The following is a 20,980-nucleotide window of genomic DNA, read 5'->3' as shown; positions in this document are numbered from 1 at the left end:
AACACTCTACTTTAGTATTTAAAAAGAAAGGATTTAGCTTTTGTACTTTAAATTAAAGTACTTTAGTCGAAACTAAGGTTCTTTCTTAGTAAATCGTTTTGGGATTCAGTTTTATATTCTTAAAATTGCTTTTTATTCTTTTCGATCAAGCAATCCACCAAAAGTATCATGTTTATCTTTATCCACAACAACCCAAAATCTTTTTATGTTGTTATGAAATATTTTATTAACAATTTTTCCGCAACACATCTTAGAAAATTCTAGATCTTAAAGGGATATGATTGAAGGTGTTTACTTGGTTGTTATAGTTAATAATTATAATAGTGTCTGAGTTATAACTATCTTTGTTTGGGTTTGGGTGGAGACTATTAGTTGTAAACATATTGATCAAAAGAACAAGAGCTGATAGAGTAGAAAAAATTGAACACAAATACACAAGAGATAGTAGAAAAAGATTTGAGATATTATACACAAAATAGTATACAAGGTAGCAAAAAGTGGTTTCAATTAGTAATACTATAATTAATTATAGATTATAACAATTATAGGTTATAATAGTTAGAAACGTGAACTAACCCACCTACCTTAGTATTTGGAATTGAAAGTAGAGTTGAGTATGACTAGAATGCATATAAAATAATTTTAAGTGTTTTTAAAAAATTTAAAATAAACCTTTGATTATCTAAACAAACTTTGTTTGAACATAAACTTTCAATGGTCTCGATATTAAGAGGTTGGAAGTTTGTATCTCCACCCTCAGCTTGTATAGATGGCGTCTAGTTAATTTAATAAGCAATTTGAGAGATCCATGATAAGTTCAACAAAAGAAATAGGAAGAGACCTGGGTGAAGCAAACTCTAGTACAGTGTATTGTTATAACCCCATGAGAGATAACTGAACTTGACCACCTTTTCAACCTCATATTTTATGCACTTTTTTTTGCTTACGCATCAAATTATACGTAGTGTTCAAATTCTACTTGTTTTGCAAGTCACATTCTTCATCTTCTCCATACAAATGTATTGTTGTCACATGGGTGTTAAGGGTGTCATGCTCAGTAACCCATTAAAATTTCATCCATTTTGAGATGAAATCTAGTGTCTGATTATATATATGTGAATAGATATCAAATTAAAGCAGCTCACGTCTAGGTTACGTCTAGGTTGATATTGAGTATGTATTATGCATATCATTTAATTGGAAATTTAGTGATAGACAATATCTATCATTTTTGTTCCAATATTTAGAATTAAAAAATTGATTTCACGGATAGTTAACCAACAATATTCCTGAATTAGATAAGTATTTTGGGACTAATTCTTTCTCAATCACTCAACAAAAATCACTTTCACCTAATTCCTCCAAAATTATATTTAAATGATTTTATACTTGTCTACAGTTAATTTCTAAAAAAATGATTGTAATTAACAAAATGGATGAAAATTTTAAGGAACATAAAAAAAATTGATATTTTATTAATAATAGACATTGACAAACACAAAGAATTTAAATAAGACTGAACCATAAAATAAACACTTTTACATTATAACATCATTCACAATATAAAATTAAATATTTCAATTATTAATGACTTTAGTAACTTAATCTTAATCTTGAGTTAACTATGAACTCTTATTCACATGTGATTATCATTAGACTACATATATTATAGGTTAGAGCAACTCATCAGCGCTGGCTCAATTAGCCTTTCATTTAAGAGGTTGAGATCGAGTGGATAGCTAGGGACATATTGTACAAGATGGAATTCACTTCTGTCCATTAGAAGTATAATAGATAGATTGTTCCCGTAAGGACTGGATTTAGGTTTTGAACAAGGGGCTCCACCCTCTCATTAGCTTGAAAGGGATTCAGTTTATAGATTGGACCTTAAACCAATTATTCAATAATGAATGAGTGAGACTAAAAGAATAAGATGTAATCTTGGAGATAAAACGATATTTTGACCCTGCCAAGATTACGACAACTTGTGAAGAATTAACTTGCTAATCATTGTTATATCAGATGGACACAAATCTATCTATAGTGAGGGAAGTGCAACTTACAAAACTTTAGTGGAATGACCAATTAGTTAACAAATATTGATTAGCTTAGTCTAAGAGAGTTTAGCCAGTTAATCTCGGATCATTAGAGCCCATGATCTATTGGTCTATTAGGTTTCTCTACTAGCTCATATGGAATAAACTTGGAGGAGTATGTTGGATTAGTTCAAATAGTTCAAAGTAGTAAAGGAGAGAAAATTTAACAAGTATATTTGATATAGCTATCAGTTATCATAGAGTTTTTATGTTTAAACGTGACTTAAATATGAATTCATATTCGAAAGCTCAGAATTGATAGAAATGATCAAAGTTGAAAAAAGTCAAAGAGTAGATTTTTTACTTTGAAAATGAAACTTTGATCGGCAATAAACATAAAAGTGGTTTGTAAATGTAGATTCATGCTCGGAAGGTCGAAATTAGTACAAGAAAAAATAATAAAAAGTCAAAATGTTGACTTTTGGTTTGAAAAGTCAAAGTTTGACGTTGACTTGAATGGTGAAATGACTATTTTACCATTTAATAGAAAAATCCAACATTTTGGTGAATAATCCCACTAACTCTTAGTGGACTATGTGGAGGCTCATAGTGATGACAACAAATCTACCAAGAGATTATGCATTGTTGCATAAATTCTATTGATTCATTAGTGTAATGTGAGGTGTTGATTTTTGGTGAAAAACATACCATAGTTGCATGCAATGTCTCTACTTAAAGACTATTTTTTTCAAATGCAAAAGTCGATTTTTTTCACTTAAAAAATACTTCACAGAATAACACATCTCTCTCAATAATTGGTTATTCTTTCTCCCAAATTTTTATCTCTCCCTCTCTCGTTCCCACAACCCTATTCTAAGCTCGAAAAATAGCGGGTCAATACATAGTGATGATCCAATTCGAGTTCGGAAGAAGATTATGTGCAAACGGAAGTTACGAAGGTATGGTTTCTTAAAACCTTAATTTAATTTATAAATTACGATTATACATGTTAGTTTTTAATAAGATTAGACGCAATTAAAGTAATTTTGAGTTGAATTTCAGTGTATATGTCTACCATTTTCCATCACCTCTAACTTTATATCAAAACTCCTTAATCCAAATACAAACTTCCTAGCTTCACAAACATATTAACCCTACATTTCAAAACTCAATTACCACTCGGAACAACCTCTAAAGTTTTGAGGCTTCATTGTTGATGAAGTAATTGGTCAAGTTAAAGTGAAAGTGAATGTAATGTTATAATAAATTTGATGGAGTGGTTTATGCACCAGTTGTCATTAAACTATTATTCATAAATACGTAGAATCCATTTAATAGTAATAATAATTTGCAGCCTTTAAATAGATATGTGTATATATATATATATTCTACCAAACCCCACAAGCTTTCAATTTTATTAAATTTCACGCGTGAAGATTATGATACTAAAGCCAAACCCAGACCTATGAAATTTAAATATCTCTATACATTATTATTTGTATTTTCTATTTTAACTTTAAATTATACACTGCCTTTTCAGATATTTTTTTATTTTCCTGCAAATTAAATGCTGCGGTCCTTTTAAAACTTTATTTCTACTCTTATTTTAGCACCTCAGTTGTATCATTAAACTGACTTGTGTTCAGTTTTTTAGATTTAATTCCTAAAGGAAACTTGTATTTACATCATATGTAAACTCATCTTTATCTATACCAAATTTCAAATACATGTTTGATTGTTTAGGAAGAAATTTAGAAGTAAAATGAGTGTATTAAATTTAATTTAAAATTAAAGAAAACAAAATAGAAGACGAAGCGATTATTAAACGAGATAAAGTGAGAGTAGATAAAGAGAAACAAATTGACATTTAATTAATAGTATTGAAATCCAAGTTTGAGTTAACGGTGGATGTGCCAACCATTACTACTTCAAAGGTTAATTGCTTGATCATTATTTCGTAATTGTTAAACTCAAAAACTAAATATGTTAACTAGTATATATACATATATTGATTGTCACTGCAAATGTTAAAAAATCAAATTTAGTTCTTGAATTTTTCTCTTCATTTTATAATTTGCAACAAACTATGTTTACTTTTGATTTAATGAAATTTCTTACACATGTAGGTACTTTAAACTGATAAAAAATATTATATAAACAGTAAAGATGCAATGCAGTTTAATCCCCATAGTGTGCGTGAGGGCATGATGCTCTCGTTCCTTCTGCTTTTTCTTCATTTTTCAAATTCTCTCACTGCTTCTTTCTCTCCTGTATTCCTTCTTCCTCTCACTTCCTAGTTTCACTCTCTAGGAAGTGAGAGGAAGAAGAAGACAGGAGATGAAAGGCAGAAGAAGAATGATGCAGAAAAATGAAAAAAATGGAACGAAGAAGGGAGAAGAAGAAGAAGAAAAGGAAAAGAGAAAGAAATAGACAAAAGAAAATGGAGAGTGCTTAAAAAAACTGTGCTATTTTTCAGTTGGGCCTAAAAGGATACAATATTTTCCCAATTTATGTGACCTACTTTGGAAGTGTTGGCAACTACTTTTTTAAGATACCATATGTTTTAGCCCAATAAAAGAAAATTATAATGCTTCTCTAATTTTATGAATTTTAGTAAATATTCTTTACTAGTTAAAACCTTGTGAGTTAAGAATGTGTTTGGATTCTATTTTGAAATGACCCATATAAATAGTAATTAATCTATTTAGTCTATGTATATCGTATTTTATTATAGATAGATGATGATATTTTTCTATATTTGTGGTTATTTTCATATATTTTGTCATTTAAAATTAGTATTTAATCAAATTTTTATTTACTAATTAATAAAATATAGAAAATTTGTCAAAAGTTAATAGAAAAAATATTTACAAAGGAAAAGTTGTATTGCAAGAAAACCACACACAACAATTCATATTCATCACCTCCATGTCAGTCCAACAAGTACAGGATATGACCACAAGCTCCATAAGAGCTCAGTATGGAGGATTGCCACAAACTTCTTTTATGTACTCCAAGTCATATAGCAAAGATAATTAATGACCTACAAATGTTTGTTGGACACCAACCTCCAAAGTTCCAACCGTTTGACGAAAAGAGAAATCCAAAGCAACGCATTGCTCACTTTGTTAAAACATGTGAGAATGTAGGATCAAGAGGAGACCAACTAGTTAAGTAGTTTGTTTGAAGCTTGAAAGGAAATGTTTTTCAAGTGGTATATCGATCTGTAGCCAGAATCATTGACAGATTGGAACACCTGAAAAAGAAGTTCCTTAACCGCTTCTATAGCACTAGGCGAGTCATCGACATGATAGAGTTGAAAAACGCCAAATAGTGGAAAGGAGAGCCAATTGACTACATAAATTGATGAAAAACTCTAAGCCTGGATTACAAAGACAAACTCACAGAACCATCTGCACTGGAGATATACACCTAAGGCATGTACTGGAATCTTCTCTATATTCTACTGGGAATAAAACCCCGTACGTTTGAAGAATTAGCAACTCGCGCCTATGACATGGAGTTAAGCATCGCTAATAAAGGAACTAAAGATTTTCAAATCTCTGAAGTAAAAAAGTGGAAGAAAGAAATCAAAGGCACTGAAGAAATTAAAGATAGTGTTATCAAACAATCTATAGTCATTCATACGACCCCATTGAAATTTTCTTCTAAAGAAAATGTGATCAAAGCTGAGAAGAGAGATGACATAGAGATGTGTATTTCTAAATATTTATGTATTTACAACGTAAGTCACACGCTTTGATCATCTTCTTTTGCGTTTTGACCTCATTAATCTAATAAAAGAGGTTATAATAACTGATATTTATACACATTATTAGCTAGCTCAAGATTCATTCTACAAGCTTGCCCTAGCTCAAAATGAGCTCCTATACAGATTCATAGTTCAACTCAACATTCAAATTTAGCAAACTCGCTCTAATGCTTCTTAAACAAATAAAATGAGACTTTACTTACTTAGATTTAAACCTCAAGCTCTTACTTTTCTTCTTCAACTTAAACTCACCTAACTCTTGATTTTCGATAAACTTCTTGATAGGAAACCCTACGTCTGAGCTTGTTTGAACAACCTACTTGCCTTGGCTCCAACTCTCCTAAGAGTTGAACTTCTCTCAAACTCTTTTCTCTACTTTGCTCTTGAAGTGGAATGGTGTAAAATGAGAGAAATAGAGGTTTGTGGGTCTTATAATGAACTTTGTGTCCAAACAACTCTAACCCTCACTAGGTAGAAATTTTCAGAAAATTTGTTTGTCACACGTTCTTTAAGTAATCTCAGGTGAGATCGACCCGAGATCAACTGAGAACCCTAATATTCCTTTTTCTTGCTTCTAGTCTTGGCTGAGCATAGCCCCATAATAGACCAAGAGTTTTAAAAATTTTCTTCTATGATTTCAATCTTGGTTGAACTCGAGTCCAAGATGGCCTAAGATTTTACTTTCTACCTTTTTTGTCTTTCAATCTCGGTTTGCCACAGCCCCGAGACGTATCGAGATCAGCTTTTTTCCTTTTCTGTAATTTTTGTCAGCTAAACAAGGCTCGATATTTACACTTCTGCCTCGAGACTTCTTTACTTTTAGTCTGAGACTCTTGGCAAACTCTTATCTTATCTTCTCAACTTTTTAGCAAGCAAAATGGAATGAGGGATACATGTATTACAACAAGTATCATTGGGTCATTAGTAACTCTATTGGAAAGTGTTTATGTTGAAGGAGTTGATTCTAAAGTTGACTCGTGAAAAAATCAAGGTGGATATTGATGAAATAGCTTAGATGAATCATGTTGTAGTTAAGATGACTTCAAGTGTTTCACCATCCACATATGTTTATGATCAAAGAAAAATCTTGATTCAATTTGGGACTTTTGAACCTATAGTTGTTCGATTCTAACAAAAGATCGTGACGATAAACTTTCAATACAAAGAAGAGGTTGTTGAGCATGATGGTAAAGGATGGATAGTTGTGACTTATCAAAAACAAAGACAATCAAATTTCATTCAAAAGGAGCCATACTTCCATCAAAAGCATGTAAAAGGAAAAATAAAAACCCTATAAAAAGAAGGGGAAAAAAAGCAAGAAGATGTGGAAGCCTAAGTCTGTGTAGGTGGAAGACGACGATCTCCTCTGACCTCAACGATAAGTAACTTTGTTAGAGTTCCTCCCAAAAAGATTCCTTGATGATCATCCAAAAGAAGTATTAAAAGTCATTACATATCATGTTGTCAGCGTAGCATAAGTCGACAACAATCATTCATCTTCTGAAGAAATCTACAATCAAATGAAATCAAACAAATGACTTATGTCCTTGATTGTATCAAACCTTCAACTACTCAATCTTTAGTCTTTTAAAGGTTGAGTATGAACATGGAATAAGAAGAAAATTGATGTCCAAAGTCTACTTTCACTCAAATTTCATTTTTCAAAAGGCTAAGTATTTCTATATTGAAGAAAGATTTTTCAAGATTCATCTGGATACATGCATAAATCTCGAAAATGGACATTTATTGAATAAGAAATTTTGGACCAATCGCATGTCATGTCATTTTACCAAATTAACGATGAAAAAATAAAATAGTTGAATTTGAGACTAATTAAAAATTGACATGTGTCTCAAATTGAAATTGAAGACATAAATTGCCCGTTATGATGACCTCACATGCTTTCATTTTGATCGTTGGATCAAGTTAATTATTTTGGTCCAAATAAATATTATTTATTTGTGCTAAAGTCCAATTAAATAAAAAAATGCTTAATTTTGTCCAAATGTCATAATATGACCCAAATCCATGTGGTTGAGCTAGGTTTGATCCATGGACCAACTAGGTTTAAACTCATAAATAGAGGAGTTCTTTTCATTTGTGGGAAGGAATTTTTTACTTCAAAAGGTCTCGAGAGAATTTTTCCAAGAACTAGAATACTCCTAACTCTTGAAGCTGGTTACCCAAACTCTGTAAATTCTAAGAACGACCACCCTTGAAGATTGAATTTCTAACCCTGAAGATTGAATTTATTTTGAAGATACAAACTTTCAAGACTTCAACTTCAAAGACATCACGTGTTCCGTTTTCTCAAATCAAATATACACATTCAACCGAGATAGAATAAGAGGATCAAATATTAAAAATCGAACCACATCACATTATAATCAAGATCAACACAAGTTCAACTTCACGAATTAAATTTATCTGAAAATCTCACATGAACAACTTCTAAAAAATATCCATTTAAAATGACATATATATATATATATATATATATATATATATATATATATATTTGTGAGTTTTTATAATGGAATGATTTTAAATATACCAAAACTATTTAAATTATTAACAATTAAAATTGTGTTTGATTTAATTAGCATTTAGAGTTGAGAGAATGAAGTATGTTCATAAGAGCTGATCAATCATAATTTAAGTTGATGAAAATGTTTGAATGATTTGAAATGAGAAAGATTATAATATAATTAAGATGAAATGAGAGAAGTTGAAAGAAAAAGTGAGAAGGGGTGTAACAATTGAAAAGATGAGTTAAAATGAGGAAAAGGTCCACACAACGACATTACGCACACCTATTCAGAATCATCAAAACCAAGTGAGAGAGAAGTAAATAAAAAGAGAAAAACACAAAAGCATTCTCATTGCTAGCTGTCACCAGCCCATTTCCCTCCCCATTCATTCTATTCATCCCATTCATCCTATGCTCATTTCTCACTCCCTCACTTACTTTTATAAAACCTTTCCTCTTTCTCTTCTTCTTCTTCATTCCTTCACCAAACCCTAACAAATGGCGTTTCTCTTCCTCCTCCTCCTCCTCCTCTCCATCTCTGCATCTTCTCTTTCCTCATTACTCGCTGCCTCTCCTTCCTTCCAAACCCTCCAAACCAACACCCATTTCTTCAACCCCAAACTTCCCCCAAATTCCCTCTCCTCCTCCAAGAAATTTGAGGGCTCCTCAGATTTCGTCAACCTCCGCTACCACATGGGCCCTGTTCTTTCCTCTTCCCCCATCAACATTTACTTAATCTGGTACGGCAAATGGTCCGTCTCCCAGAAATTGCTAATTAAGGATTTTCTCCTCTCAATTTCACCCTCCCATCCCCGCCGCGCCCCTCCTTCCCCTTCCGTCTCTCAGTGGTGGCAGACTGTATCCCTTTACACTGATCAAACCGGTGCTAATGTCTCCCGCAACGTCGTCATCGCCGGCGAACACTCCGACATCCACCACTCCCACGGAACCGATCTCACTCGCCTCTCCATTCAGAACGTTATCGCCACCGCCGTCCGATCCGCGCCGTTCCCGGTCGACCACCGGAACGGGATGTTTCTGGTGCTTACTTCTCAGGATGTTACCATGCAGGACTTCTGTCGAGCAGTTTGTGGGTTTCATTACTTCACCTTCCCTTCCATGGTCGGTTACACACTTCCCTACGCTTGGGTTGGCCATTCCGGGAAGCAATGCCCGGAGCAATGCGCCTATCCCTTCGCCGTGCCGGCGTATATGGCCGGAGGTGGCCCCAGCGCTCTCTCGCCGCCGAATAAAGACGTGGCGTTGGATGGAATGATCAGCGTAATCGGTCATGAGTTAGCTGAAGTGGCTTCAAATCCATTGGTGAATGCTTGGTACGCGGGCGAGGATCCGACGGCGCCTACGGAGATCGGTGACCTCTGTGAGGGGCTGTATGGGACCGGCGGTGGTGGTGGGTATATAGGGCAGGTAATGAGGGATGGAGAAGGAAGGACGTTTAATGTAAATGGGAGAAATAGAAGGAAGTTCTTGTTGCAGTGGCTGTGGAGTCCGGTCCTGAAGGCCTGTGCGGGTCCCAATGCTCTGGATTGAATGGTGAAAGTTTAAAATTGGGATAAACTTGGTGGTTATTGCAATGTAATTTGAAGAAGAAGGGTGGTGGCGTCGATGAGGTCAGATCGAGAAACAGCCGTGGAAAATGGTGGCTCCGGCGTGCCACGAAGGAGGGATAGGCAGGGACCAGGAGGAGGTTGGGGGTGCCTTTCTAATTCTATGGTATATATAATATTATATCTAAATTTTGAAATTTTGAACTTTTCATAAATTTGTTCAATTTTATATTAGAAATAGGATTTTTTTTTTCTTATATTTTTTTAATTTCTGTTGGTGTCCAACCTCAACATCTTTATTTTGAATTTGAAAGAATATATATATACATATTCTTTTTTTTTTAAAGTAAAATCAAGTTGTAGTCTATTGTCGTTTCTGCTTTAAATGTATTTTGTTGCATTTTTAAATTAAAATCGCTTTAAATTTTATCTATAATTGGAGTACTACTTTTTTTTTTTCAAAATATAACATTTTTTTAAATATAGAAAATCAATCTAAAATATAATAAAACTTTATGTTTTATCACCAAAGAAAATACCAAAAATGCAAATGCACTCTAATTAATTGACATTAAGGGTCTAGTATATTTGAAAAATAAAAGTTTTGATTTGAGATTTGGTTATATGATTGTATTTGTATTCACCGTATGATCGTTTAGATTTAATTGAATTTTTTGAGAAGAAAGAAATAAAAGATTTAACAATTAAATGTTAATTGAATTTTTTGAGAAGAAAGAAATAAAAGATTTAACAATTAAATGTTTAGAAAATGTCCCTATCAATAGTAACAAAAATAAATAAATAAAAATAAAAAGGAAAAACCTAATAAATAGAATAATTTGTGGTTTTTTTCCTAAAAGAAGAAACATAAACATTATTAGCGTTTGCCTTTGCTTTTAACTTTTTCAACAAGTCATACAAATAACCAAACACACATCATTTGTTTACTACACATTAAATAATGGTGTAGACTTTTCAAAACCTATCAATATGATAATCAAACATGTAACCTATCAATATCTAATGGAAAAATAAGTGATCAAACAATCAATTTCTAACTTATAACTTTCTTTTTTGATCCTACTCAATCCTTTCTTGAAACTCGTTTTAAATTACAAGTGTACAATAAATATTATTTTATTCAAACATTTCTTATGATGACCTAATAGATATTAAATTATATATATATATAACTTTGTAATTTGACACAAAAAGTGTCTTTACATTTTCAAATATTGTAATTGTACCGATCACCTTTCATTAACATTTTAAATATATTTTTGGATTTGGTACACGATCTTGAACCAAGATCGTTTATGAAAGATGACAAAGAAGAAAGAAATTAGGTTGGAGGAAATGAAGAAATCACGAACAAGAGTAAGTGGTAATATGAAAAAATTAATAATACGAAGAGAAGATGTATAGATTGCAAAAAAGAAAAAGAAAAAGAAATGAAAAATCATTCATAATATCAAACACAAATACGAAATTTATGAAAATATGTTTACTGAGTTTTTTAATTTTGTTACAAGCATAATAAAAATTTGGACGTTTTCTTATATTTATAAAAATTAACTTTTCTTTTACCATATTTTCAGTTTTAGAATTGTTGTTAGTTTATAAATATCTTTTTTTCTAAGGGATTGTGACAATTTACCATATTTGAAAAAGTTTAGAGTAGTTATGCCATTTAAAATAATTGTCATATATCTTTAAAATTTAGATTTTATTAACGATGGTGTCTATCACGAATATGTCTATTATTTATACTAATGTCATATTTATATTTATTTTAGGATATAATGAAAATATAAATTCACTCCATCAATTAATATGAAATGTATGGAAATGAGAAAAATTTAAAAGGATATTGGTATTTTGTTTTGGGTGCGAAAAAAAAGACCAAAATTAGATTGTGGGAAGGGTAAGAAAGAAAGTAAATGATGGGTAAAGGAATAATAGAGAGGTTTAGGGTTAGGTGGGTAGGGACATTGTGGGGGATGGCATATGGCAATGGGAATGGCAATTGGAGGAGGGAATTGGAGGCAATTGGAGGAGGCAATTGGAGGCAATTGTAGCAATTGTAGTTGAAAGCAAAACAAAAACAACAAGTCCCAAAGATGTGGGACCCACATAATTTGTGTTCAACAGCTCATGATGGGACCCACTTTGATACCCTTTTTCTTTTTCTTTTATATTCCTCTTTTGTTTCATTATATCATTATTTTATTCACACTCTCCACATTTTCATTTTCCCCTTTTTGCTTCCATTGTACTACACACCTCCCCTCACTTCCTTTCCTTTCCTTTCCTTTCCTTATAATTATACTAAATATCTTTTGCCACTTCACCTTTTTTTTTAAAAAAAAATATCCATTGCCTAATATCTTAAAAAGTCCAACTATATTTTATTTCTCATATTTTTCTTTTACTTTTTAACCTTATCTATGGTAAAAGAAAAAACCAAGGACTTAAAGATACACAATTAAATAGCTTTAGAAAAATGGGTCTATATTAGATTCAATGATCAAGAAACAAAAATCAACAATTGAATCCAATTTGTACCCTTTCAACTTATTTGTGTCAGGTTTACTCAAATAAATGATATTTGTAAACATCCAATTTATTAATAGGTTCATTCAAAATAATTCAACCTATTCCAAACCAATCCAAACTTATTATTAATTTTAAATAGTATGTTTTTTTCTTTATTAATAATACAATTGTATATGTATGCATATATGTGATCTCTGGCCAAACTTTAGACAAAAGGTTAATCTCAAGCTAAGGCACAAACATCTCGTTGCTTGTTGGACTAGATAAAGGGTAGAAAGGTTGGAATATGGATTTTCGGACCGTTTCAAGAATATTTTCAACCGAGACTGGAATCAAAGAAGGAAATTTAAGGGTTTTACAACAAATTCGAGCCTATCTGGCAGAGAAGTGTACAGATCTTGAAGGATCCTAGGTTGATCCTCGTCGAGATTATTAAAAGATGCATGTCAGACGAAGTTTTTCAAAAATTTTCCGTATGATGGTTTTAACGTTGGTCTGATGCAAAGTGTTATAAGCTTATTTACAACTCATTTATCTCATTTTGCATCATTTTACTTCAAGAGAAAATTAGAGAAGAGTTTGAGAGAAGTTGAAATTTCTTGAGAGTTTTGAAGTCAAAGCAAGAATGTGTTTCCGATCAAGCTTCAGTTTGGGGGGTTTTTTGTCAAGAGGCATCCAGAAGAGTAGAGGATTTAACAAGCTAAGTTTGAGGTAAAGAAGAAGAGTTAAAGCTTGAGATTTGGATCCAAATAAGTGCAAGTTTTTCCTTCCTTGTTTAAGAAGATTCAAAGCAAGTTGCTAGATGTGGTTGATTAGACTCTAAATTTGGACAGAAGCTCGTTTGAGCTAGGCAAACTTTGTAGAAGTGGTTTTGAGCAAGCTAAGGCTATCAAGACTCTAAAGAGAACAATGTTAGCTAAAAATAGGTTTTCCTTAAGTAGAAAGAGGAAAAGAGAAGAAGTTGAGGAAGTTCGTTTAGTTTTGAACCCAAAGTATTTTACTCGAGTTTTTTATTTTTCAAATCAAGAAGAAACAACGAAAATCTATAGACCAAGGAACTAGCTGAAAGTTGTGAGTGACAAAATAAATTTGAAATGGATTTCTAAGTTTGATTCACAAAATTGTATTTAAAGCATGCTTTGAGTTAAAGTATTCAAATATACTAGATTTATGATTTATTTGCCAAGCATGCGTTTCAAGTTTGAGTTATGGATAAGCATGTTTGAGTAGAACTTCTAAAGCATTTAATTTAAGAAATATTTCTATACACACGAGATTTATGAATATGTATTTGAATACTTAAATCCTGAAAGTATTTGAGCAAAGAAATTAATTAAGCAAAGCTAGATTTGTGACTTGCTTAACACAAGAGATTTACATGAGTATGCTACTTTAGTTAAGTTAAAGCTTTAACATGAAATTGTCGAATATGTTTTAGTCTACACCTGAGATGCCTTGAGTTGATAGCAAACCTACGAGGGAGATTGTCTTGTGCACAAAGGTCATGTGATTAGGATATCTAGTAGATACCTGGAGTTTCCATCACAGAGACTAGATAGAGATGAGGGTCTCTACAAACGCCTAGATTTTTTCACCTCATAATAGCTATAACGAGATAGGGTGCTATTGCCTCCTAGAGTTTCGTCTTGTAAATGCATGAAAGTCAAGGTATAACAAGAAATAAAAGAGCAAGGTTTGAAAGTTAAGCTTGAGAAATATAATTGTTTTGCTAAGTTTACTTAATGCTCATGGTTTTCAATAAGTATTTTTTGTGTTAAAAGTTGTCACTCACGAGGCTTTATAGCTCACCCTTCAATGATTTATTTTCCTTACAGGTAGAGATCGTAGTTTCGATGTCTGACAGAAATCCGCCTACTCTGCTAGAAGTTGTATTTAAGATTTTTTAATTTTTAGTATGAATCATTCCATTTCGTGCATGATGGTCTATAATTAAGACTACTATTGAGATTAGTTGTTGCGGTTGTAGTAGACTAGTAAAAACTACTTGAGTGATGTTGTAAAGCTATAGTTTTATGTTGTTGGGACTTCAATTTCATTTATGTCTACATAAGACTTGATTAAATAGGTCGTTCATTAGTTGGATGTTGTGAAGCTACTATGGATATTATAGTTTTCAAATTTTAGATGTTTTTCGTAGTGTGTATGTTTACAAAGAGATAGTTTAAGTTTAGGTTAAGCAGGGTCTACAAGTATCGTTAGAAGGAGAACGACGTTGGTCGGCTTCACACCATCGTCTCGAACCTAGTGAGAAGGGGCTCCACGATAGTGTGTGACATGGTAAGCCTCTAGGATCAAATTTGGATCTGTTAACTGTGAATTTAGGGGCAATAACATAGGCAACAAAAGATTTTAAAGGTGTAAAATCAACTTCAATATTGTGAAAGAGAAAGTATGGAGATTAATGATTTAGTAATTTCATAGGGATATTGTTGACGATATAACAGCAAGAACACCATCACCCTAAAATCTTTAAGGAATTTGAGATTGAAAATATAAGGCTAGCAATAATAAGGAGATATTGGTGTTTTCTTTCTACTACAGAATTTTGTTGGGGTTTATCAATGCAAAAAACTGATGGAGGGTTCCTTTTGAGGCAAAGAAATCAGTAAAATGTAGCTCAGATGCATTGTCAGATCAAAAACACTTTATGGTTTTAGAGAATTATATTTCAGCCATTTTGTAAAAGTGCATCAGAATTATGCCCAAGTAAAACGAGAACAATCATCAACTAAAATCAAGAAATATTTGTAACATCATAGGTAGAAATTTTAAATGGTATGACAACGAACAAGATAAAAAGAATGAAAAGATAAGTATTATTGTTTGGGAAGAGGAAAAACATCATAAGAGGAATGAGAGAATAAAAAAAGTACAAGGTATCTTTTAACATGAACAAGGTTTTTTGGAAGAAAGGTGGCCTAGACGATACTGCCAAGTTTGGGAAGACACGTTAATATGAAAGACAATAGCTGAAGGAAGTGATTTGCCACTTAAATTCAACAGATATATGGTTCATTGCATAATCTAGCCTTGCCAATAGTTCTCGAACTTGAACGGTTCTGTATAATACAATATGTAATAGAGAATTGAGTAGAGAACAAGAACTATTTTATAGGAAACTGATTGATATTAGGTTATATTGGAATTGTGGTATGAAGAGCACATAATGTGGCATCAAGAGTTCTGTACACTGAATATCTCCAACAAAATTTACAAGGCCAACACTATTATTTGGAAGAATCGAAGTAATGTTAGGCACATATCACTAATTATGTATTAAGACTTGAGAAAAGCAAATATCCAAACACTTTCATTCAAGTTAGATGAGGTAGAGGGAAAAGAACATATACTTATGGTGTGAGCAACAATGAGAGCAGTCACATTTTTTGTCTTGGTGACATTGTGATAACTAGATAACATCTCCATTTTCTTTCTTATCTCCATTGTTAGGAGCAGTCACATGCAGTCACCTTGTTTATAGAAGCAACAGAAGGTGTAGGGTGTGTTCTAGATGCTTCAACATTTGTAGAAAAATTAGACGACTCAGTTATATAGCTCGGGGGAAACCATGTTTCTTGTAGCATTTATCAGCAATATGACCCTATTATACATTATTTTCTTTGATGGATTAGATTATCTAAAAGAAAGTATGAAGCCCTTTTAGGGTTGCCAATTTTGTTTTTTTAAAGAAGCCAAAATTGTTTATTGTGCAAGAAAAGAAGTGTTTTTCATGCAAGTCGCAACTGTTCTTTCAGCAGAAGTTTTTCTTTATATGACCATTGTGTTTTTCATTATATTTGTTCGTTGCTCACTGTGTTCCACTGTAAGCTCTCCAATCGTTATCCACAACATACTGAAAATTATTCCAGTAAAGGGGGTGCCTAAGCCTTTGCCATAAAAAAAAAAAAAAGAATTCTCAGTCTTATAGGAAGCCTAAAGAATTCGACATGAGAAGAAATTCTTTATCTAAGGAGAGCTTAAGGTCAATGAGTGAAGAAAGTTTGTTGATTGGAAGGAAAAGTCTCACAATGAGGTGGAGTCTCACGTTCACTATCGAAAGCTGAAGTAAAGACACTAATATTGGTCTCAAAATTTCTTAATCAACAAATGCCTTATTTTCAAGATTTTTGCATGTATATGGGTGAATGAATCTTTTCTTTTCTTTATTACTAGAAGAAGAAATTAAATATGATTTCTACATGTTTCATTTCTAACCGGTAGTCAGCTTTGACTGGTTCTGTTTATCAACGAAATAGTGAGTTACAACATCAACAAAAGATTATAAACCATACTTTGGTTGCGGGTACAAACAGAGAGTAAAAGGCTTATCAATTTGTTAAGAGTATATGTTGTTTGAAGGAATGGGTGGGTTCAGTTTGTTAGGCGAGCTCGAGAGAAGGACATAAATTTTTGTAGGGGTTAAGGGAATACATAGTATCTTGAATGAGTAAACCAAATGAAAAGAAAAGAATGGAGAAATTAAATGAAGGAAAGTATTAAAAGAAATGATATGGGATAGAGCAGGCAACGGCGGCCCAATGACAAAAAAGGGTGTCTCAATCTCTGAGTTGGAACTTGGAAGCACACATAATTCCCTCCCCCACATGCAAATCCCATCATAAAGCTCTTCCTTCTTCTTCAATCCACAAACACACAAAACTTCCACTCATATAACTTCATACCTAAATTTCAATATTTTTTATGTTTTAATTCATTTTCATCTCAACCTCAATTTTGTTCATACACATATAATGTTGGTCACTCTTATAATATACCTTTTCACTCATATCCAACAAGGTAGTATTAAAATCAAAGTTTACTTGCTCAATAGCTTCCAAATTTAAATATAACCAACCTAACATCATAACTATTTTTCCATTTATTGCCCTTTGAATGGCAATTAATTCAAGTCATATATTGGTGACACTATAGAAAGTCAAACAAATCTAAAAATTAAAAATTTTCAAAATTTTCGAGTTAAAACAACTTTTATTTTTGAGGTTTTGTTTTAAAAATAGAATAAAGCACGAAAATATTTACAATGAATAGAACAATTTAAAAAAAAGGAAAAAACGTACAAGCCCACAACGTGAAATAACAAAAATACACATGCAATTAATTGGCCACACACACGTGAAAAAATGATTTGTATCCAGTCTAAATGATTTTTAGCAAGTCTAAACGATATCGTTCGAAGTCTAAACTATCTCATAGCAAGTCTAAACAATCTTGTACCCTTGTACCTAGTCTAAACGATATTGTACTCAATTTAAACAATTTCGTAGCAAGTCCAAATGATCTCGTAGCAAGTCCAATATCTTGTACCAAATCTAAACAATTTTGTACCCTTGTACCTGTTGGGGGTTAATCCGCTAAATCTTGTGGTTTTGTGGTTTGTAATTGTATTATACAATCATTTTATTTATCTAATAAAATAAAGTGTTTTATTTTATTTGGCATTTAGTTGCATTAACCCATAAAATGAATAAACTAACATCCAAAGTTATCTTTTATAACCGAAACATGTATGTGGAGACATACAAATAGATCATGTTTAAGTGAAAACCTAAATGGTACGTAGTAAATTGATAAGGTTGGATACCTTATCCTAGTTCTACGAATATGATCTGCTTTGTAGTTGCTACAATTGCTCTAAAGTGCTACAAATGATTTGATCCTAATCATTCATGTTGAGACATTAGAGCAGGGATATTCTATAGAAAGAGTTTGTATAAGACCGAACCATGAAATGAATAGTCTCTCTTATTAACAATAATTACTAGTTGAGACCACACATTTCACTAGGATGACCATAGGTGACTTGACCTAAATCCTGAGCGAGTTGTGAACTCTTAACTATGAAGGCGGTCATTTGATTTTCATGGATAAAAGTGACCTATGTCGCCACTCAATATGCCTACCATTTTAGGGATTCATCTGATTGGGGAGTGGGAAGCACAACTACACAAGAATGAACGCATTCCTTCTTTATAGATAGAGTAAGTAAAAAAATTGTTTTCTTAAAGGTTGATTTCAAGGCTTGAACAATGTGACACCACACATTCTCTTTGCTCGATATGAGTTTAGTTATAGTGGGACTATGACTTATTGTTCAATAGAAAAATCAATGGTACTTAAGGAGTTAGATGTAACTACAAGGACAAAATGGTAGTTTTTGCCCTAGTTGTACTTACGAGCAATTTGTGAAGGGTCATTGCACTATTGATTTGTTATATCTAATGAACACAAAAATATATATACAGTAAAAAGAGTGCAACTGTTAGTCTTTAGTGGAATAACTGACAGTTAATGAATGAAGATAAATTTAATTAATTAATCTCATATTCTTGGAGCTTTAATCTGTAGGTTCATTAGGTTTCCTTGTTAGCTCGATAAGGATAAATGAAAATCAAATTTATTTTGATTTAGTTTAAATTGTTCAAATTAATTAAAGGGAATAAATTGTATATGATACAATTAAAATTAATATAATGATACATTATAATATAAAGTTATTAGGGGAGAAATTAGTATTTGAATATGATTCAAATAATAATATGAATAAGATTCATAAATATATTATAGGTTAAAAAATTCATATAGATTTGACTCATGTGTTAAAACTATAAGTCATATGAGAAATCTAAACCATTGGCGTTATATTATATATAATATAATATAAAAGTTACATTATATGAGATATAATTTGGCTCAAATTTATATTAAATTTATTTTATTTTAATTAATAGAATAATTCCCAAAGCGCCAAGAGAGAAATAAATTACCTCTCCATCTCTCTTTAAATAAATGATTAAGATACAATCTTCTTACCTATATATTATCACGATCTCTCTAGTTCTTCTACAAAATCTCTTAGAGAAAAACTTTTTCCTTCACCAAATGATCAATATCATAGTAGTTCACAACTCTATGTTGATTTTCACCTTAAGAATAATAAAAGAGACTTTGTGGTGTTCTTGGGAGATATTCTAATTAGAGGTGTTCTTGAGATTCTACATAGGTTAAAAAAAAATTTCCCTTCCCTTCTTAGAAGCATGTTTTGTTTTTACCTTTGTTTGTTTTTCTTTCAATTTTTTTGGTTTTTCAAATAGAATTCCATTTGCACAACGTTCACACGCTTCCGCTATGAGAATTTCATTTCTTCAGTCATACCAAGTCTAAACGATCGTGTACTCTTGTACTAAGCCTAAACGATCTTGTTGAAGGGATGAGAGCTCTATACAGCAAAATAATTAACAAGACCTTAACTCAAAGTAATTGGAAACTTAAAAAATATCATATACATTGGAAAAAATAATTACAGAAACAAAAATTTTATAAGGCTAAACATGTTTTATAAAAACAAAAGAAATACAGAGAAGAAGAACTTACGTTGGTTGACGACCATGTATCTACAAATATCCACATTGGGGCACTACTACCAGTTGAAAACCTTTCTATACTCTGAGCTAGAAATTGGTTCGTAGGAACCAAAAAACTTGAAGGAAATATTTTTTTTAGAGAGAATTTTTTTATCCGAGAGAATTGTAGTACACAAAGGTTTTTAGAAGACTTATGTAACCCTTATCTTACCTTCCTCTTCCTTAGAGATTCTGGAATACCTCGGAAAACCACCCTCATTCCTTACATAACTTGTTTATAACTTGTTTACTCAAGGGAGTTATTAATTTAATTTAATTTTATAAATTGAAATAATTAACTAATTGATTAAATTAAATTAATAAGTGTAGATAAAATTAATTAAAAATTTAATTTAATAAGTGTACACTCAACTAAATACTAAATACTCATTGCTGCACTCTTCTAACAGTAGATATATTTCTGTTCCGTAAGTTGGTCTAGTCCTTAAATACTGCTTCAATTCTCTAATGTACACACCGAACCCCACGGGCTGCGCAGGACTCTGGTCGTTTGCCTCTATTGTCATCGCTGTTGTCTGCTAGATTTGAGAAGGAACCTGTTTCACAAGTCCCATTGAGTTTCATATTTATTCTTAACTCTTTGTGCTTCCGCCTTCTCATTCTCCTTCACTTACCCATTATTGATAGAGGATATAAGTTCAGCGCGAAATGTAGCATATCTTGCCTTTTCATAGTTAGAATCCAAATTTTCTTGTCAATCTCAGTTACTTAATTGATTTCTTATATTAATGAAACTTCTACTTCTTGTCGTTTACTATAATCAAGTGTCGTATAAGCGTATTATCCTCGGTTCTCGCCTACCAAAATGTTGCACAATAGTTTTAGTTTGGATAATAACTTCGAGTGCTTGTTTGTGTTCCAATATTTCTAGGCTGTTTCTATATGTCCATTAAAGTATTGTTTAAAAGTTGTTTTCAATGGAGAATGTCACCAACGGGAATCTGATTGCTTCAAATTGCTTAATTTTTCTTGCTGGATCATATTTCATGAAACTCATCTAACCAATTTAAATAGATAATCCCTTTTAAGCTTTGAGAACTTCTACATGTTGTCAA

The 20,980-nt window shown here is 32.0% G+C and overlaps 1 protein-coding gene across 1 annotated transcript; it reads left to right on the top strand.

Moving 5' to 3' along the window:
* Positions 1–8,602: 8,602 nt before the first annotated feature.
* LOC101212308 (protein EXORDIUM-like 5) lies at positions 8,603–10,271 on the top strand. Its single transcript, XM_004139924.3, has one exon. It carries the CDS (start codon positions 8,837–8,839, stop codon positions 9,887–9,889), a length of 1,053 nt encoding a protein of 350 aa, XP_004139972.1. The 5' UTR covers positions 8,603–8,836; the 3' UTR covers positions 9,890–10,271.
* The last annotated feature ends 10,709 nt before the right edge of the window (positions 10,272–20,980 follow it).

This window comes from Cucumis sativus, chromosome 6, assembly GCF_000004075.3.
Source record: "Cucumis sativus cultivar 9930 chromosome 6, Cucumber_9930_V3, whole genome shotgun sequence".
NCBI lineage: Eukaryota > Viridiplantae > Streptophyta > Magnoliopsida > Cucurbitales > Cucurbitaceae > Cucumis > Cucumis sativus.
The sequence above is the reverse complement of the archived record's forward strand: the minus strand, read 5'-3'. Positions and strand labels throughout refer to the sequence as shown.

Bases quoted from the DNA above. Each gene is read 5' to 3' on its own strand.
- LOC101212308 (XM_004139924.3), top strand. From the start codon at position 8,837: ATGGCGTTTCTCTTCCTCCTCCTCCTCCTCCTCTCCATCTCTGCATCT.